Source organism: Vombatus ursinus, unplaced genomic scaffold, assembly GCF_900497805.2.
Source record: "Vombatus ursinus unplaced genomic scaffold, bare-nosed wombat genome assembly UNPS02001287.1, whole genome shotgun sequence".
NCBI classification, from domain to species: domain Eukaryota; kingdom Metazoa; phylum Chordata; class Mammalia; order Diprotodontia; family Vombatidae; genus Vombatus; species Vombatus ursinus.
The window spans coordinates 11,012,446-11,029,111 of NW_020941065.1; the positions used below are offsets into that span (position 1 = coordinate 11,012,446).

At 46.8% G+C, this 16,666-nt stretch overlaps 1 protein-coding gene across 3 annotated transcripts in view; it reads right to left on the reverse strand.

Moving 5' to 3' along the window:
* SSH1 (slingshot protein phosphatase 1) overlaps positions 1-16,666 on the reverse strand; it is a 101,835-nt gene that overhangs the window by 84,166 nt on the left and 1,003 nt on the right. For 2 of the 3 annotated variants that reach the window (XM_027864144.1, XM_027864153.1), the window contains one exon: positions 3,871-3,908. In XM_027864144.1, the coding sequence (XP_027719945.1) occupies positions 3,871-3,908 (38 nt within the window). Of the gene's footprint in view, positions 1-3,870; positions 3,909-16,666 lie in introns of those variants that run through there. The other variant, XM_027864161.1, reaches the window with a different exon arrangement.

The following is a 16,666-nucleotide window of genomic DNA, read 5'->3' on the forward strand; positions in this document are numbered from 1 at the left end:
CCAAGCTCTGTGCTAAGAGCTGAGGGTACAAAGAAAGGCAAAAACGTGGCCCCTGCCCTCAAAGAGCTCACATTCTAATGGGTGAGACAACATGTGAACAACTACATACATTATACACACACACACACACACACACTCACACTCACACACACACACACACACACACACAGTGTAAATGGAAGGTGATCTCAGAGGGAAGACACTATGGGGAGGAGAGGGAATAAAGACTTCCTGAAGAAGATGAGATTTCAGCTGAGTCAGAAGTGCACAGAGCTGGGGCCCAGAGTCGGGAAGACCTGAGTTCAAATCCAGCCTCAGACACTTACTAGCTGTGTGACCCCGGGCAAGTCACTTCACCCTGTTTGCCTCAGTTTCCTCATCTGTAAAATGAACTCAAGAAAGAAATGGCAACTCCAGTAGCTTTGCCAAGAAAACCCCAAATGGGGTCACGGAGAGTCAGATATGACTGAAATGACCGAAAAACAGCGCCCTGTGCCAGGCATTCTGCTAAAGTGGGGATACAAAGAAAGGCGAAAGACAGTCCCTGCCCCAAAGGGTGGCCAGTCTACTTCCCTAAGGGTCCACTCCCCAGCTTGGTGACTACCCATCCCTGGGCACCAATAGGCATGGTCTCTCCCAATAGATAGGATGCTCCTGGAGCCAGGCATTGTCTTTGTTTGCATTCGTCATGCCCAAAGGCTTGGGGATGGCACCTGGCACATGATAAAGGCTTCAGAAGGGCTCACTCATTCAGTCATTCATGAAATGAAATGACTTGTCCAATGTCATACAAGGTGTAGATTCTAGAACCCAAGACCTGGCCTGGAAATAGAGCACCTCTTCCATGTTTCTTTCATAGTGTTTTCTTTTTTAATTTAAAAAATTTTTTTTTTATTTTTAGGCAATTGGAGTTAAGTGACTTGCCCAGGGTCACAAAGTATAGAGTTTTTTTTTAACATGAAGAACCCGAGACCCAGAGAGTTTAAGTGATGTTCAAAGTCACAGGGAGGAAGGAGCCTCGCCCCAGGTGTCTGGGAAGCAGGGGCAGAAAGGGATGGGACGGGATGGTCTAGACATCCTTTGTTTTGAGGAGTTGTGGGAGGGAATGTTTCCCCTTTTTGAGTCTCAGTTTCCTCTTCTGAAAAAATGAGGATTTCTAGTCCTAAACTGTAAGTTCAGAAAACAAGGCCACCATCGTTGTACCACAGGGCTCAGCTGAGAACTCAGTACTGGTTGTCATTTCTTCCTTTTTTTTTCTTTTGTTTTAAATCAAACTTGTTAGTGAAGTGAGGTTTTCTACAAGCAAAAATAATGCTCAGAAATAGTGAGGATTCCCTTAGCAGGATGGGTTGGTCAAGATGGTGCCAAGGTCCTTTCCAGCCCCCCAACTCTGTGATTCTGTGGTATTTCTGATGCAGCGGTCAAAGATGTCTCCTCGGCAGGACAGAGAAGGACAGGTCGAGATTACCCAAGGGACCCCAAGCCCTGACAAACTGCCGGGGCAATTAAGAGAAGACCCTTGAGCTAGACTCTCCATGGGTGTTAAGGCAAAGAATGTCAGAGTTTGGGAGGGTCTGAAGGGGGCCAAAGAACAAGGAATGTCAGGGCTGGGAGGGGCCTTAGAACAAGGGATATCAGGGCTGGAGGGGCCTCAGAACAAGGGATGTCAGGGCTGGGAGGGGCCTTAAAACAGGGGATGTTGGGGCTGGGAGGAGCCTTAGAGCAGAGGATGTCAGAGCTGGATGTCAGGGCTAGGAGGGGGCTTAGAACAGGGGATGGCAGGGCTGGAGGGGCTTTAGAACAGGAGATGGCAGGGCTGGGAGGGGCCTTAGAGGTCACGGAGTCCATCCCCTCACTTTACAAATGAAGGAACTGAGACCTCACTGACTCACTTAGAAAGTGAGATGGCCAACTTGGCCTGAAGACTCTCCTTTCTTAACTTTCCCAGCCACAGGTTTTTCTACCAAGGCCCCACTCCCAATTCCTCTTTTTCTATAAAGATCAGGAGATTCCCAAACAGATTTCTGCTTTTCTATGCTCCACCCTCCACCCTCATTCCCAAACACTAAGTCATCAAGGAAGTTCCTCTGGCCACCTCTACTGTGGTCCCTTACTGCCCTCCCTTGGAAACCTCAGTGTCCCAGCATTTCTACACCAGGTCTGAGCCTCCGGAGGAGCTCAAGGGTGGGGCTAATCCTAGATCCAGCGTTCTTTCACCCTGAAAACACAAGAGCCCGAGCAAAGGAAAACAGACTTTATTGATGTCCCTGCCTCTCCCTATTCAGGAGAGCCAAAGATATTTTCCGTGCAAAGTTGACAACAAAGATAATTTTTTCCTACCCGCGTGCACACGCGCGTACACACACACACACACACACACCCCCAGGCAGGCCTGGCTTCATTCCACAGGGTCACACTGGCCTCTTCAACCCACTACCAAACTCAGAGCTCTAAACACAGAAGCCTGGGTTCAAATTCCACCTCCGTTATTCTGTAAATGACTCCATAAAGGACACATAAGGTCCCTTCTGGCTTGAGATATGCAATTCTCACAGAATGAGACCAGGTTTTCCTCTAAGAGACCACCAGTGACACTTCAGTCTCTGGCAGTTAGGGGACGTAAGGGGTAGATTGTTAGGCTTAGAGTCAAGAAGACCTGAGTTCAAATCTGGCTTCAGACACTTTTTAGTTGTATAACCTTGGGCAAGTCACTCGACCACTGTTTGTCTCAATTTCCTCAATTGTAAAATGGGGATAATAGTCCCTACCTCGAAGGGCTACTGTGAGGTCCAAATGAGATGTTTGTAAAAAGTGCCCAGCACACAATAGATACTATATAAATGCTTATTCCCTTCTTTTCTTCCCAATATTATAGGATCCTAGATGGGATTTTGTTGTTGTTCAGTCATTATCAGTCACACATGACATTCTGTGACCCAATTTGGGGTTTTCTTAGCAAAGATACTATAGGTGTTTGCCATTTCCTTCTCCAGTTCATTTTACAGATGAGGAAACTGAGGCAAACAGGGTGAAATGACTTGCCCAGGGTCACCCAGCTAGTAAGAGGCTACATTTGAACTCAGGTTCAAACTTCAGGCCTGGCCTTCTATGTACTATGGCGCCACCTAGTTGCCCTGGATTTTAGGGGTCAATTAATCCAAACCTTTTGTTTTATAGCACCTAACATACAGGCATATTTACTTGTTGTTGACTGATTTGATTGACTATAGGTCACCTAGTCTAACTCTCACATTTTACAGAGGGGGAAACTGAAGCCCAGAAGTTAAAGATTTATCCAAGGTCATTTGAACACAGGTAGGAGTAGAGCATCATTGATTTGGAGGCAGAAGGGGCCTGGGAGCTCATCTAGTCTGACTCCTTCCTTTTACAGATGAAGAAACTGAGGCCCAGAGAGGAGATAAGGAGCTTCTTTCCAGCCCTCCTTCCTCTGCACCACACTGACCCTCCACTTTCCCTTTGGTTCCCAGGGCCCCGATCATAACAAAGCTTGAGACTTTTAGAAAACAAACAGACCCAAACCGCAGAACAGGTCTCTCTGCCCAAAGGATACGCACTCGTGTCCACGTGTTAGCACATATGATAATGAGAGGTTATAGCTCGATTTTTTTTGTTTGCTTGTTTTGATAAAGAGAGCAGCAAAAGTTAAGTTCTCCCAAACCCAGGAAAGTGCCAGGAGCAGGAAATCGGGTGGCTGCAATTTTGGAGGGTTTCACATGAGGAAGGGACTCTGTAACTGGACATGGACGTCCGTGGCAGGCCTGGCTCAGGCTTGGCCTTGGAAGCCTGGGATTCCGGACACACTTAAGGCAGGATCAAGGGCTAGGTGGATGATGCCATTTGGACACTTACCTGAGATTTAATTTTCGGTCTTCATCACTGCCAACCTCCTGAAAAGAGAGAAAGAGAGAGAATGAGTGAGAGAGGGAAAGAAAGAGTCATGGCTGGATGGTAATCACAGGTGGCAGGTGCCACTCCCGCCCCCTGATATCACTCAGGGATAAGGAGGAAAATCTCAGGAGCTGGCTACAGAGAATGGTGAGGGGTAGCATGATACTGCAGAGATGGGAGCGCCGGACTCGGCAGTCAGGAAGACCAGGGTTCAAATTCTGTCTCAGGCACCTCTCTAGGCCTTGGTGCGCTCACCTGGAAAATGAAGGGGCTGAACTCTGACCTCTAAGGTCTCCTAGAAGAATCTTCTATCTGGCATTCAAGGCCTTGCCCAACCTGGCACCCCTCCCCCCGCCCCTTCTCCTGCTTACATGCTGACATTCCACAAGGACCCCTCGGTCCTTCCATGCTCCATACTAACAACACGGCGTCCTGTGCGCCTCTCAAGGGTGGCTAATCTGTTAATGGTTTTATATTTTACCCCCCTACCAAGTGATTTCCTTGAGTATAGGAACCATGTTTTATTTAAACTCTGTAATGGCTAAACCCAAGGCTCTGCACAGCACACTTAATCAATTTTTGTATTTGGAAAGAATCATGGAGAATGAGGTCAAGGAGGGCCCTTGGAACAGAGAACGTCAGAGCTGAGAGGGGCCTGAGAACAGGGGATGTCTGAGCTGAGAGAGACCTTAGAACAGAGAAGTGGAGGGGCTTGAGCACAGAGGATGTCAGGGCTGGGAGGGACCTGGGAATAGTGAATGTCAGAGCTGGAAGGAGCCTAGAACAGGGAATGTCAGAGGTGGGGAGGGCCTCAGAACAGGGGATGTCAGAGCTGGGAGGGGCCTCAGAACAGGGGATGTCAGAGCTGGGAGAGACCTGAGAACAGGGGATGTCAGAGTTGAGAGGGGCCTTAGAACAGGGGATGTCAGGGCTGGGAGGGGCCTTAGAACAGAGAATGGCAGAGCTGGGAGGGGCTTTAAAGACTGTACAGACCAGAGGTGTCCAACCTACACAAAGGTTTCAGACCTCCCTCCCTTTCCTCTATCCCCATGACAGTGCCTGTATCTGAGGAAATACAAGAAGACCTGTACTAATGAAACTGTACTTTCTTCAGCATTAAGTATTTCTATTCCTTTGAAAAATGGTTTTGTGTGTGTGCAAACCAGATGATTTATTCAGTCTACACTAATCCTGAGTCACTTGACCATCTGGCCAGGACACGGATGTACTCAATAATGCCAATAATAACTCTAGCATACCATTGCCATCCCTGCCCTCCCCACCCAGTCCCAGAGTTCAGGGCCCACAGAGTAGGAGCCAATAGCCTACTCCAACAACCTCCTTTGATGATGGGGAAACTGAGGCCCAGAGTTCACACTGAGAGGTAGCATCTGATCAGTCAGATTTCTGGCTCCGAGCCCAGAAGTTCCTGTCGCATGATTCCACGACTGCTGTTCATTTCTCATCCTAATCCTGGTCTATTGACCATCTAAGTAACTGCCAAGGAATACTGCTCAGGTGCTAGGCTTGGGGGAAGCTAAGTGGTGCCATAGTGCATAGACCACCAGGCCTGCAGTCGGGAAGATCTGAGTTCAAATCCAACCGCAGACACCTAATAGCTTTGTGACCCTAGGCAACTCACTTAAGCTCTATTTGCCTCAGTTTCTCATCTGTAAAATGAGGACACACTGGGAAAGGAAATGGGAAAAGGGAATACTTCACTATCTTTGCTAAGAAAACCCCATGGGTAAGTCCATGAAGTCACAAAGAGTCCAACACAACCGGGCTTGGAGTCAGGAAGAGCCGAATTCAAATCCTGCCTCAGACTCATTAGCTGTGACCCTGGACCACTTAGACTCTTCGGGCTTCAGTTTCTTCATTTTTAAAACGAAAAGCATGGACTAGATTATTTAATATCACTTCCAGCTTTAAATCTATGACCCAATGGTCTCTGAAACTGCACCCTTTTCTCAAAACGACACAGCAGATTAATTCCTAGAACTTGTGAACATTTCCTATTTGGCACTGTCTGTAAGCAAAAAGAGTGTATTGAGTTTCCACCTGCCAAAGTTATTTGGCTTCTTCTAATTCTTCTTTTGGTCACGTTTCAACGAAACTTAGAGCAGTTCATCTGAAGACCACCTGGGAGGGTTAGAGGGCTGTAAGCTCAATCACCGTCCACAGTGGCAGCCAAGGATCTGATCTGACCTCCAAACGCATTAAGGGAGGGAAGCATGATGGCCAGCACCAGGGAAGTGATGGTCCCACCATTCCATGACCGGATCAGATGACATACCGATTAATGGGCTCAGTTCTGGGAGCCACAGTTTATGATCAGATCCATAGTGTCTAAAAGAGGGAGACCAAGATGCCCACAGGCCTTGACCTCATACCATGGGAAGTGACTGGAGGAACTGGGGAAGTTAACCTGGAGAAAAGAAGTATCTATCTGCAACTATCTGTTTGATTTTTTTTCAGTAGAACTAGTATTCAAAGGCAAGGCCATTTACTCCAAATCCAGTGAATTTTCCACTGTACATGATGTTTCAACCCATAAGCAAAATTTGGATTGACCAAGGCCTTTCTGGGAAACGACAATTACATCAGCAATAAGTGAGAGGAATGGGCATATCCCCATGGATGGATTGTACTCTCTTCCCTTCCCAATGTCAAGCCCTTGGTGAACCAGTTCAATTTGACATCACCTTCTATTCTCCAATCACTTGCTGTGGTGTCTTATCACCAGTTAGGCCTTGTCAAAGGCCAACCCTGAATTACAGCCTCAAAAAGCCCTCACTTGATCCATCTAATCCCACAAACTATATTGTCCTATATCTCTTTTTTCTTTCATGGCTAAACTCCCGAGGAAGGCCATCTACACTTAGTGTCTGTGTCTTCCTCTCACTCTCTTCAGTCTGGTTTCATTCAACTAAAACTGCTCTCTGCAAAGTTGCCAATGATCTCTTTCTCTTTTTTCAAAAACTAGATTTATTATTTATTTTTAGCATTTTTTTAAAAAATTCTGAGTTCTAAACTCTCTTCTTCCTGCCTGTTCTATCCCCACCTTTTGAGAAGGCAAGAAATGTGATATCAATTACACATGTGAAATGATGCAAAATTGATTTCCATATTAGCAATGCGGCAAAAAAAAGCAAGAAAAATAAAGAAAGGGAAAAAATAATGCTTCAATCTGTACTCAGATTCCATCAGTTCCCTCTCTGGAGGTGGACAGCATTTTTCATCATATGTCCTTCAGAATTGTCCTGAATCACTGTATTGCTGCAAATAGCTAAGTCATTCACAGTTGATTATAATTAGAATTTTTTTTGTTACTGTGTACAATGTTCTCCTGGTTCTGCTCACTTCACTTTGCCATCAGTTAATATGTCTTTCCAGGTTTTTCTGAAACCATCATGCTTGTCATTTCTTATAGTACAATATTACTCCATCACAGTCATATTGCTGTTACTGTGTACGATGTTCTGTTTCTGTTCACTTCACTCAGCATCAGTTCATGTAAATCTTTCCAGATTTTTCTGAAATCATCCTGCTCGTCATTTCTTATAGCACAATAGTATTTCATTACATTCACATACTACAACTTGTTCAGCCATTCCCCAATTGATGGACATCCCTTCAATTTCCAATTCTTTGCCACCACAAAAGGTGCTGCTATAAATATTTTTGAATATATAGTCCTTTTCCCTTTTTTTTTTTTAATCTCTTTGGGATACAGACCTAGTAGTGGTAATGCTGGGTCAAAAAGTATGCAAAGTTTGGTTGCCCTTTGGGCATAGTTCCAAATTGTTTTCCAGAACCACTGGATCAGTTCACAACTCCACCAACAGTGCATTAGTGTCCCAGTTTTCCCACAACTCCTTGTCATTTTCCTTTTCTGTCATGTTAGCCAATCTGATAGGTGAGGTATCATTTCACAGTTATTTTAATTTGCATTTCTCTCATCAATAGTGATTTAGAACATTTTTTCACATGACTATAAACAGCTTTGATTTCTTATGAAAACTGCCTGTTCATATCCTTTGGCCATTTATCAATGGGGAATGACGCCAATGATCTCTTAATTGCCAAATCTAATAATAGTCTTTTCTCACTTATCATTCTTCTTGACCTCTCATTGCTGATCCCCTTCTTTTCCTTGATAGTCTCCTCTCTCTAAGTTTTTGGGACACTGCTCTGTCCTGGTTCTCCTCCAATTTATCTGACCACTCCTTCTCTGTCTCCTTTGCTGGATCCTCATCGAGACCGTGACCTCTAATCATAGACGTCCCACAGGGCTCTTTCTTGGGCCCTCTTCTCTTCTCCCTTTATATTATTTTACTTGGTAATTTCATCAGCTCTCATAGATTCAATTATCATCTCTATGCTCACGACTCTCAGATCAACTTATCCAGCCCTAACTCCTCTCCTGATCTCCAGTCTCACATCTCTAATTGCCTACTGGACATCTTGAACCGGATGTTCCAAAGACATCTGAAACTTAACACAGCCAAAACAGAACTCATTATCTTTCCCCCAAACCTGCTCCCTGCCTCCACCTTCCATATTACTGTCAAAGGCAGTCCCTCAGGCTCTCAGCCTAGGAGTTATCCCGGAATCCTCACTAGCTCTCACCCCACCATATCCATCTTTGCAACATCTCTAGTCAATTTCTCTTCTGCACCATCTCTTGTCCATTTCACCTTTGCAACACCTCTGTTTGATTTCACTTCTGCAGCTCCTCTCAAATACACCCCCTTCTCTCCTCTGGTGCTGTTATCACCATGGTGCAGGCCCTCATCATCTCACACCTGGATTGCTGCAATCGCTGCTAGTGGGTCTGCCTGCCTCAAGTCTCTCTCTACTCCAATCCATCCTCCACTCAGCCACCAAAGGGATTTTCCTAAAGCACAGGACTGATCATGTCACCCCCTCCTCAATAAACTCTAGTGTCTCCCTAATACCTCCAGGAGCAAACACAAAACGATGTTTGGCATTCAAAGCCCTTCATAACCTAGCTCCCTCCTACCTTTCTAGTCTTCTTACATCCTACTCTTTAATCCAGTGACACTGGCCTCCTGGCTGTTCCTCCCACCACACAGTCTATCTCCTGACTGGGCATTTTCACTGGCTGTCCCCTGTGCTTGGAATTCTCTCCCTCTTTATCACTACCTCCTGGCTTCAAGTCCCAGTTAAAATCCTGCCTTCTACAAGACACCTTTCCTCACCCCACTTAATCTTGGTGCCTTTCCTCTGTGGATTATCCCCACTATATCCTATAGATAGCTTGTTTGTACATACCTACTTACCTGTTGTCTTACCCATTAGACTGTGAGCCCCTTGGAGGCAGGGGCAGTCTTTTCCCTTTCTTTGTATCCCCAGCACTTAGGACAGGGCCTAGTACATAGTAGACACTTAATGCTTACTGACTAAATAAATCCCACCATCTGCTTCCTTTTCATGTGAAGACAACGGACCTGGAGGAAGTTATAAACTTTCCCAGCTGGGTCCACCACAAATCAATGCTATCTAATCTCAACCCAGTTATCGCCTTTCTCCAAGTATGTGAAGGATTGTCGCATGTAAGAGGGAACAGACTCAGGCTTCTTGGGCCCAGAAGACAGTAGTAGGAAAAACAACAGCTAATATTTATACAGTGTTTTTAAGGTTTACAAAGCGCTTTACAAATATGATCTCATTTTAACCTCACTCTCAAGGGGAGTGCTATTATTATGCCCCATGGAATACTCCAGCCAGAAAGACACGGAGCCCAATTCCCTCAGTTTACAGAGAAGAAAAGCCCGAAGAGCAAAGGCTCTTTAAAGTGCTTTAAGCCAGAGAGGAGTGCTAGAAGCCTGGTTCCAGAGCTTGGCAGGACCTTCAAGGCCAGGTCATCTAACTTCCTCATTCTATAGAAACTGAGGCCCAGAGGAGGGAGTGACTTGCTCAAGCTTACACAAGGAGTAATATAAGCCCCTTGAGAAGGATTGTTTTATTCTTTAATTTTGTGTCACCAGTCCTAGCATGGTGCCTGGCATACAGTAGGTGCTTAATAAATGCTTGTTCACTGATTGATCTATAAAGAGAAGCTAATATCATCAACCTCATTATCATGGCTTTAAAAGGTGATGATCAGTTGGTCACTCCCAGAATTGAAGGAGAAAATGAATCACCCTTCGCAGATTCTCAGAATAAGAAGGAAACAGTCCAACTCACATGTATCAACGTTAGTCATCAAACAACACAGCTGTTACTGTGTAAAATGTTCTCCTGGTTCTGCTCACTTTATGGAGCAAAGTCTCTTGAAAGCGCCTCATAAGCCATAGCAGGGTCATAGGAGCCTGGTTCTAGAGCTTGGCAAGACCTTCGAGGCCAGGAGCAGGGAGGATTTGCCCAAGGTTATAAAAGGAGCCCCTTAGCATGCCCGGAGCCCCACTGCCAGCAAGTGCTTGAGGCAAGATATGAACTCAGGTCTTCCTGACTTCAGATCCAGCTCCCTGGCCACTAACACCATCTGAGTGCCTAATGGTTAGAAGTTTCAAAGAGGCCAGTTTCAGCCTGATGTCAGCAAAATCTTCCTCACAACCAGAGCCGTCTCAAAGGGTCATGGATTGCCTCAAGAGGTGGTGGGCAAGTCCTCATTGGAGGTGTTCAAGGAGAGGCTGAATGACCATTTGTCAGAGACGCTGTACAAAAGGTTTGAGGGCTCTGTGTCTTTCTGGCCACAGCACTGCATGATCAAAGGATTAAGAGCTAAAAGGGTACCTGACATTATCCAGTCTACCCAGATCACTTTATACATGAGTAAGTCAGTCAGTCAGTCAACAAACATTTGCCGGCATGCATGCCAGGCACCGTGCTAAGTGCTGGGCTTGGTCATGTCCTATGGGCATTCAGGTATAGAGCCAAGATTGGAGCCCAGGATTCCAGATTCCAAATCCAGGCCTTTCCCACAATGGGTTCTAGGGCCCTTTCCAGTGCTAAAAGGTTTATGACTTCTACAACTCTCTCCTTTGATCCTTACAGCAGCCCAAGAGACAAAACAGGGAAGGCATGATCAACCCCACTTTACAGATGAGCGCACTGAGGCAAAGAAGGAAAGCCACTTGGCCAGAGTCATACAGCTAATGAGTGGTGAAGCTGGGACCTGAATCCAGGGCTTAAGGATTCCAAGTCCAGGGTTCTTTCTCCTATTCTAAGCATCAGCTGAAAAGACAACCACCCAGAGGTGGGAGGTTAGGGAATGTGATAGATGTATATACTGTCAGACTGAGTTGATCCATTGGGTAGTTTGGCTGAACTGCAAGCTGGAACTCTCCCTCCCCTCCTCCTTTCCTCCCCCACCTTCCCCCCGTCCCTCTCTGTCTTTGTTCTCTCTCTCTGTCTCTCTCTCTCTCTCCTCCCCTCCCTGTCTCCCCTACCCCTCTTTCTCTCCTTCCCCCCTTCTCTTCTCTCTTTCTTCCCTTTGTATTTTCTGTCATAAATGGATGGCTCTCTGAAGTGGGTAGGGGAGGAGATATATTTAGAAAGGCGATGTAAAAACGAGACAAAAAAAATTTTTTAAAGAAAAAAGCAGCACTCCTCCTTCCATACCATGGTCTTTAAGATAGACACAATATGAGGGTTGTCTGAAAGGAAAGAGTGTATCTAAAAACACTTTGCCAACCTTAAAAACACAAGGAAATGTTGGTTATCACTATTATCTGAAAAGATAATGGACGATGAATTCATCAAAGCAGGCATTTAAGTGCCTGTTATGTGCCAGGCACTGTGCTAAGGGCTGGGGATCCAGAGAACAGCAAAATCCAGTCCCTGCCCTCAGGGAACTCACAGTCTAAACGGAAGACAACACGCAAACACCTCTGGCCAAATAGACTAGAGACAAGAGAAATTGGGAGTAAAGTCAGAAGGAAGGACAGCTCCCATTCCCTGGGGCATTTAGATTTAGAAAGCCCTCTGGTCTCAGAGGTAGACCAAGGATGATCACATTCCCATTCTGCAGATGAAGCAACTGAGGCATTAGTTAACAAGGAAAGTGACTTGCCTGTAGGGCTGAGCCTTGAATTCCAGTCGTAAGAGTACAGGCTCAGATCCAGAGGTAGAAGGGACATCAGAGGGCTCTCAAGACCAACCCTCTCACCTTTTTTTTTTTTTTGGTTAGGCAATGGGCTTAAATGACTTGCCCAGGGTCACACAGCTAGTAAGTGTTATGTGTTGCCACCTAGCTGCCCCCCAACCCTCTCATCTTACAGATGAGGAAACTAAGGCAGAAAGTGAGGAAGACACTTGCCCAAGTAAGCAGTTCGAATCCTGATAACAACAGATTCAAATTCAGGTCCTTTGAGTCCAAATCCAAGGCTTTTTCCATTTAAAAAAAAAAAGACTTAAAATTGCCTTGACAATCTCGGAGATGTGAACCATGAAATATTCTAAGTGGTTGGTTTATTTATTTAAAACTAGGACAAGCAATATTTAATATGCCTTAAAGGATTTCTGAAAGGTCAAGAGTTATTGCTTTTTGTGCCCTCGAGTTATTTTTCTTCATTTCTCCCCGCACACAGAAAACCGGAGAGAAAAAAAATCCCCAACAGCTCAGCCTTCTGGGGCTTGGCATATTCCGCTGTCACACAGAGGTGCCCATTGAGAGGGGAAAGAGAAACCTGGAAAGCAGCGATGGCTGGGAGAGATGGGAGGCTGGACCGAGAGGGAAGCTGGCCACGGGCTCCACTGTGAGAGAAGGAACAGGACACCCAGCCACGGAGAGGCCAAGCTGCCCAGGGAGTCAGCTGGGGATCTCATTCCAAGGGAGAACGTTGGAAGGCCCAGCTGGGATGGGAGACACCCAAGTTTGGCGCCTACTGCCGGCCGGCCACACCCAGAGAAATGGGAAAACCTTGTCAGACAAGGAGAGCTGGACTTCGTGGCACAGTCCTGTGCCATTCACTGACCTGCGGGGCACTGGGAATATCCTCTCCCCTCTCTGGGCCTCTGTGAAACGACAGAGTTAGACGAGGCCATCTCTACACTCTCTCGGGTTCTAAAAGATGATTCTCTGATCGGCACAGTGCTTAGCACATAGTAGGCACTTAATAAATGTTTACTGAATTGAACTGATCTCATTTTGAGCCTCAGTCTACTCCTCTGGGAGATGGAGGCAATACATGGTAAGGGGGAAAGACCACTGCATTGGAAGGCAGAGGAACCAAGTCTGTTATGTCCGATCTGTGCAACCTTGAGCAAGCTACCCTACCTCTCTGTGGGACTCAGTTTCTCCTCTATAAAATGGGGAGATGGACTAGATCATTTCTAAGGTCCCTTCAAGCTTTGACATGGAGTAAATTTCCAAGTTTCCCCCTACAATTATATGATTCCCATTAACACCTTAAGTGTCCGCTGTAATAACAATTATCGGTGTCTATTTGGAGAAATTCCTGTTTTTAAGAATTTAGCAGGGCAGCTGGTGGCACAGTAGATACAGCATCAGCCCTGGACTCAGGAGGACCTGAGTTCAAATCCTGCCTCAGACACTTAACACTGGCTGACCATGGGAAAGTCACTTAACCCCGATTGCCTAAAAAATAGTAATAATAATTTAGCTCAGTTCAGACTTCCTTCTTCCTCACCCCTCTGCCCTTTTTTCCCCACACCTCTGCTTTGCCTGTTTTTGTATTCCCAGTACTTAGCATGGTGCCTGGAACATAGTAGGTACTTTAAAATGTCTTCAACTGAATGATTTTATCAATGTAGGGAAGCTCTGGTGAGAAAACACCCTCAACCAACAGCAGATCAGCTCCTACTTTGGGATCCTGAAAAGACAAATGACTTATTCAAGGTCACATAGTTATATTGCAGAGAAAGGACTTGAATCCAGGTCTTCCGGACATGAGGAGTCCAGCTCTCTATCCAATCATTCCCTGCTGCCTCAAGTCAAACCCAGCCCCAAGCAGAGGAGAGAAGCTGTGTCTTTTCTCTCTCCCCCATGCACCACACTGGGGGATGTCACTCACTCACACAGCATAAAAGGGACTAGAGGAAGGAGGGAGGGGGAAAAGGGGGAGGGGAGAGAGAGAGAGAAGAGGGGGAGGGAGGGAAAGAGGAGAAAGGGAGAGGAAGAGATAGAGCAGAAAGGGAGAGGGAGAGAGAGAGAGGAGAAAGGGAGAGGGAGAGGGAGAGAGGAGGAAGGAGGGAGAAAGAGAGAGAAGAGAAAGAGGGAGAGAGAGAAGGGAGGAATAGAGAGGGAGAGGAGAGAGAGGGAGGGAGAGATGCTGTCAAGAAGGGGGATGCCTCAGAGCTGCTGTGTCTGAGGCCTGAGTCTGTTCTGTCTCATCCCAGAAAGCAGCTGCATGAAGTCAGCTTTGTGTGGAGATGGTGAGGTGTGTCAGTAGTTAGGGGTCCCTTGAGGTCCCTGGGGGAGAGACACTGAGAGATCATGGCAGGCCCTCATTTAGGGATAAGAGGGAGCTATATGATGGGATCATACAATGTCAGAGCTGGGAAGGTCTCAAGGAGAGGAATATAGAATGTCAGGGCTGGGAGGGGCCCTAGAACAGGGGATGTCAGGGCCTTGATGATCACCTAGTCTAACCTTCTCATTCCTTAAAAGATGAAGCCCCCAAGGCCTCCCCCAGGGTCACACAGTTGCTGAGGGCAGGGTAGAGGGCGCCTGACGCCCAGGTCTTCTGTGGCCAGCTCTCCTTCCCTTGCTGTGCTCAGAACAACGTCCTCTTGATCAAAGAAAGGATCAAATATCTCCTTTCCTTTGCTCAAACAGCACCTGTGCCTTTGTTCATTCTATAAACACTCAGGGAGCACGGGTAAATTAATGATTCGGGCGGGAAGGGGTGGTGTGTAGACTGAGTAAAGCCCCACCCTCTCCCTTCCAGAAGACAACAGTCTACCAGAGGAGATAAGACATCCTCAGTGACCACCACAGTCCCGAAGAGACTCTGATAAACAGCCCAGAGCTGGGAATGTTCACCTCCATTTAATAATATTTGTCCCTCACTCTAGCCCGTGACACCCCATCCTCTCCTCAGAGCCCAGGCCGCCCCATCTTCTCTCTCAGAGCCCAGGACACCCCATCCTCTCTGTTTCAGCCCAGGACACCCCATCCTCTCTCTTGGAGCCAGGGATACCCCATCTTTTCTCTCAGAGCCCGGGACACCCCAAGCCCTCTGAGGTCTATTGTTTCATCAGAATTCTGATCAAAGCAGCAGGAAAGAAGTCTAACTGTACCTTTTTCATGGGGCCCACTGGGTTTTTGGAACTTAATAAAAATAATCTGCCAACAGTAATCTTAAGAATGTTAACCCAAGATAGGCCCAGAGGCCAGCCAGCAGTGGATGGCAACAGGGTACTGAGCTGAGAATTTTACTAGGTTTAAGAAAAACTCTTCTTTGGAGGGAGGGGGGAGAAGGGTGTCACAGACTAACGTGTCATCTCAGGCGACCTCACCATCACAGCCTCAGATGGGGCTGCTAAAGCTGATCCATCTTCTAAGGTCCATGGGGCTAGAGTTATGACAGATGAGGAAACTGAGGCCCTAACAGCTTAAGTGACTTGCCCAAGGTCATGCAGGTAGTTAAGTGGTAAAGCTGGGATTTAAACTCAGGCATTACTGCCTCCAAGTCCAGGGCTCTACTCTCTATTGCTTCCTTTTGAGGTTCCAGGGACAGCCGAGTAGAGCCCTAGCTCCTTTTGATAGAGAATAACAATAATTAATTATAATTAGTTGACATTTATACAATCCTTCCAGAGCTTTACACATATTCTCTCACTTGCAGACATCATGTCCCAGTGGATTAAAAGCTGGCCGGAGAACCAGGAAGAGCTGGGTTCAGAGGTCACCTTTGACCCAGACTGACTGTGTGACCCTGGGGAGCTCTCAGAACCAGCCCTAAGCTGCAGAGAAGGCAGTCTGCATAGGTAGATTTGCTTATCTGGGAGTTCTTTGGGAGCCTCCAGGTCCAGTCTCACCTAAATCTCACAGCAGCCCTATGCAGTTGTGTTACTATTATCCCTACTTTATTCTTTTTCTTTTCTTTTCTTTTTTTGGCTAGGCAATGGGGTTAAGTGACTTGCCCAAGGTCACACAGCTAGTGTCAAGTGTCTGAGGCTGAATCTGAACTCAGGTCCTCCTGACTCCAGGGCCAGTACTCTATCCACTGCGCCACCTAGCTGCCCCCATTATCCCCATTTTAGAGATGAAGAAATGAACCTTGGAGAAGTTTATCTGAGTCTGGATTTGAACCCAGGCCTCCTCATACAGGCATACCCACAAAGCCCAGGAAAGTAAAGATCAGAAGGCAGGAGACTGAAGCAGGCCTTCTAAGTGCACAGTTTCCAAGTCCTCAGGTAACCCCCCCCCCACTCTCCCCAAAACAGGAGTCCTCCAAAAGTCATCAGGCAATCTCCTGGTCTGGTTTTCTTCTAAGCCTCCCTGCCTCCTCAGGACAGTACATTCCTTATACCCCTCTCCAGACCTATGAATATCTACAGGGTAAGCATTCTGGCTTGAGGACAGCCTAGGCAGAGGTTCTCAGGGCCAGGTGGACAGTGGTGGATACTTGGGGGAGACCATGGGGGGCACAGGGCTCTTTACTGGCCCACTGCCACCAGGTATCTCCTCACTCAGCTCCAGGACGAGGAGTCTCTGACCTGTGGCCCTACTCTCCTTGACCAATCCTCCCCCAAGAAAGAAGGGGCAAAGAAACACAGCCAGGATCATAGGTGGAATGGATCTCTCTCTCTCCCTCCCTCT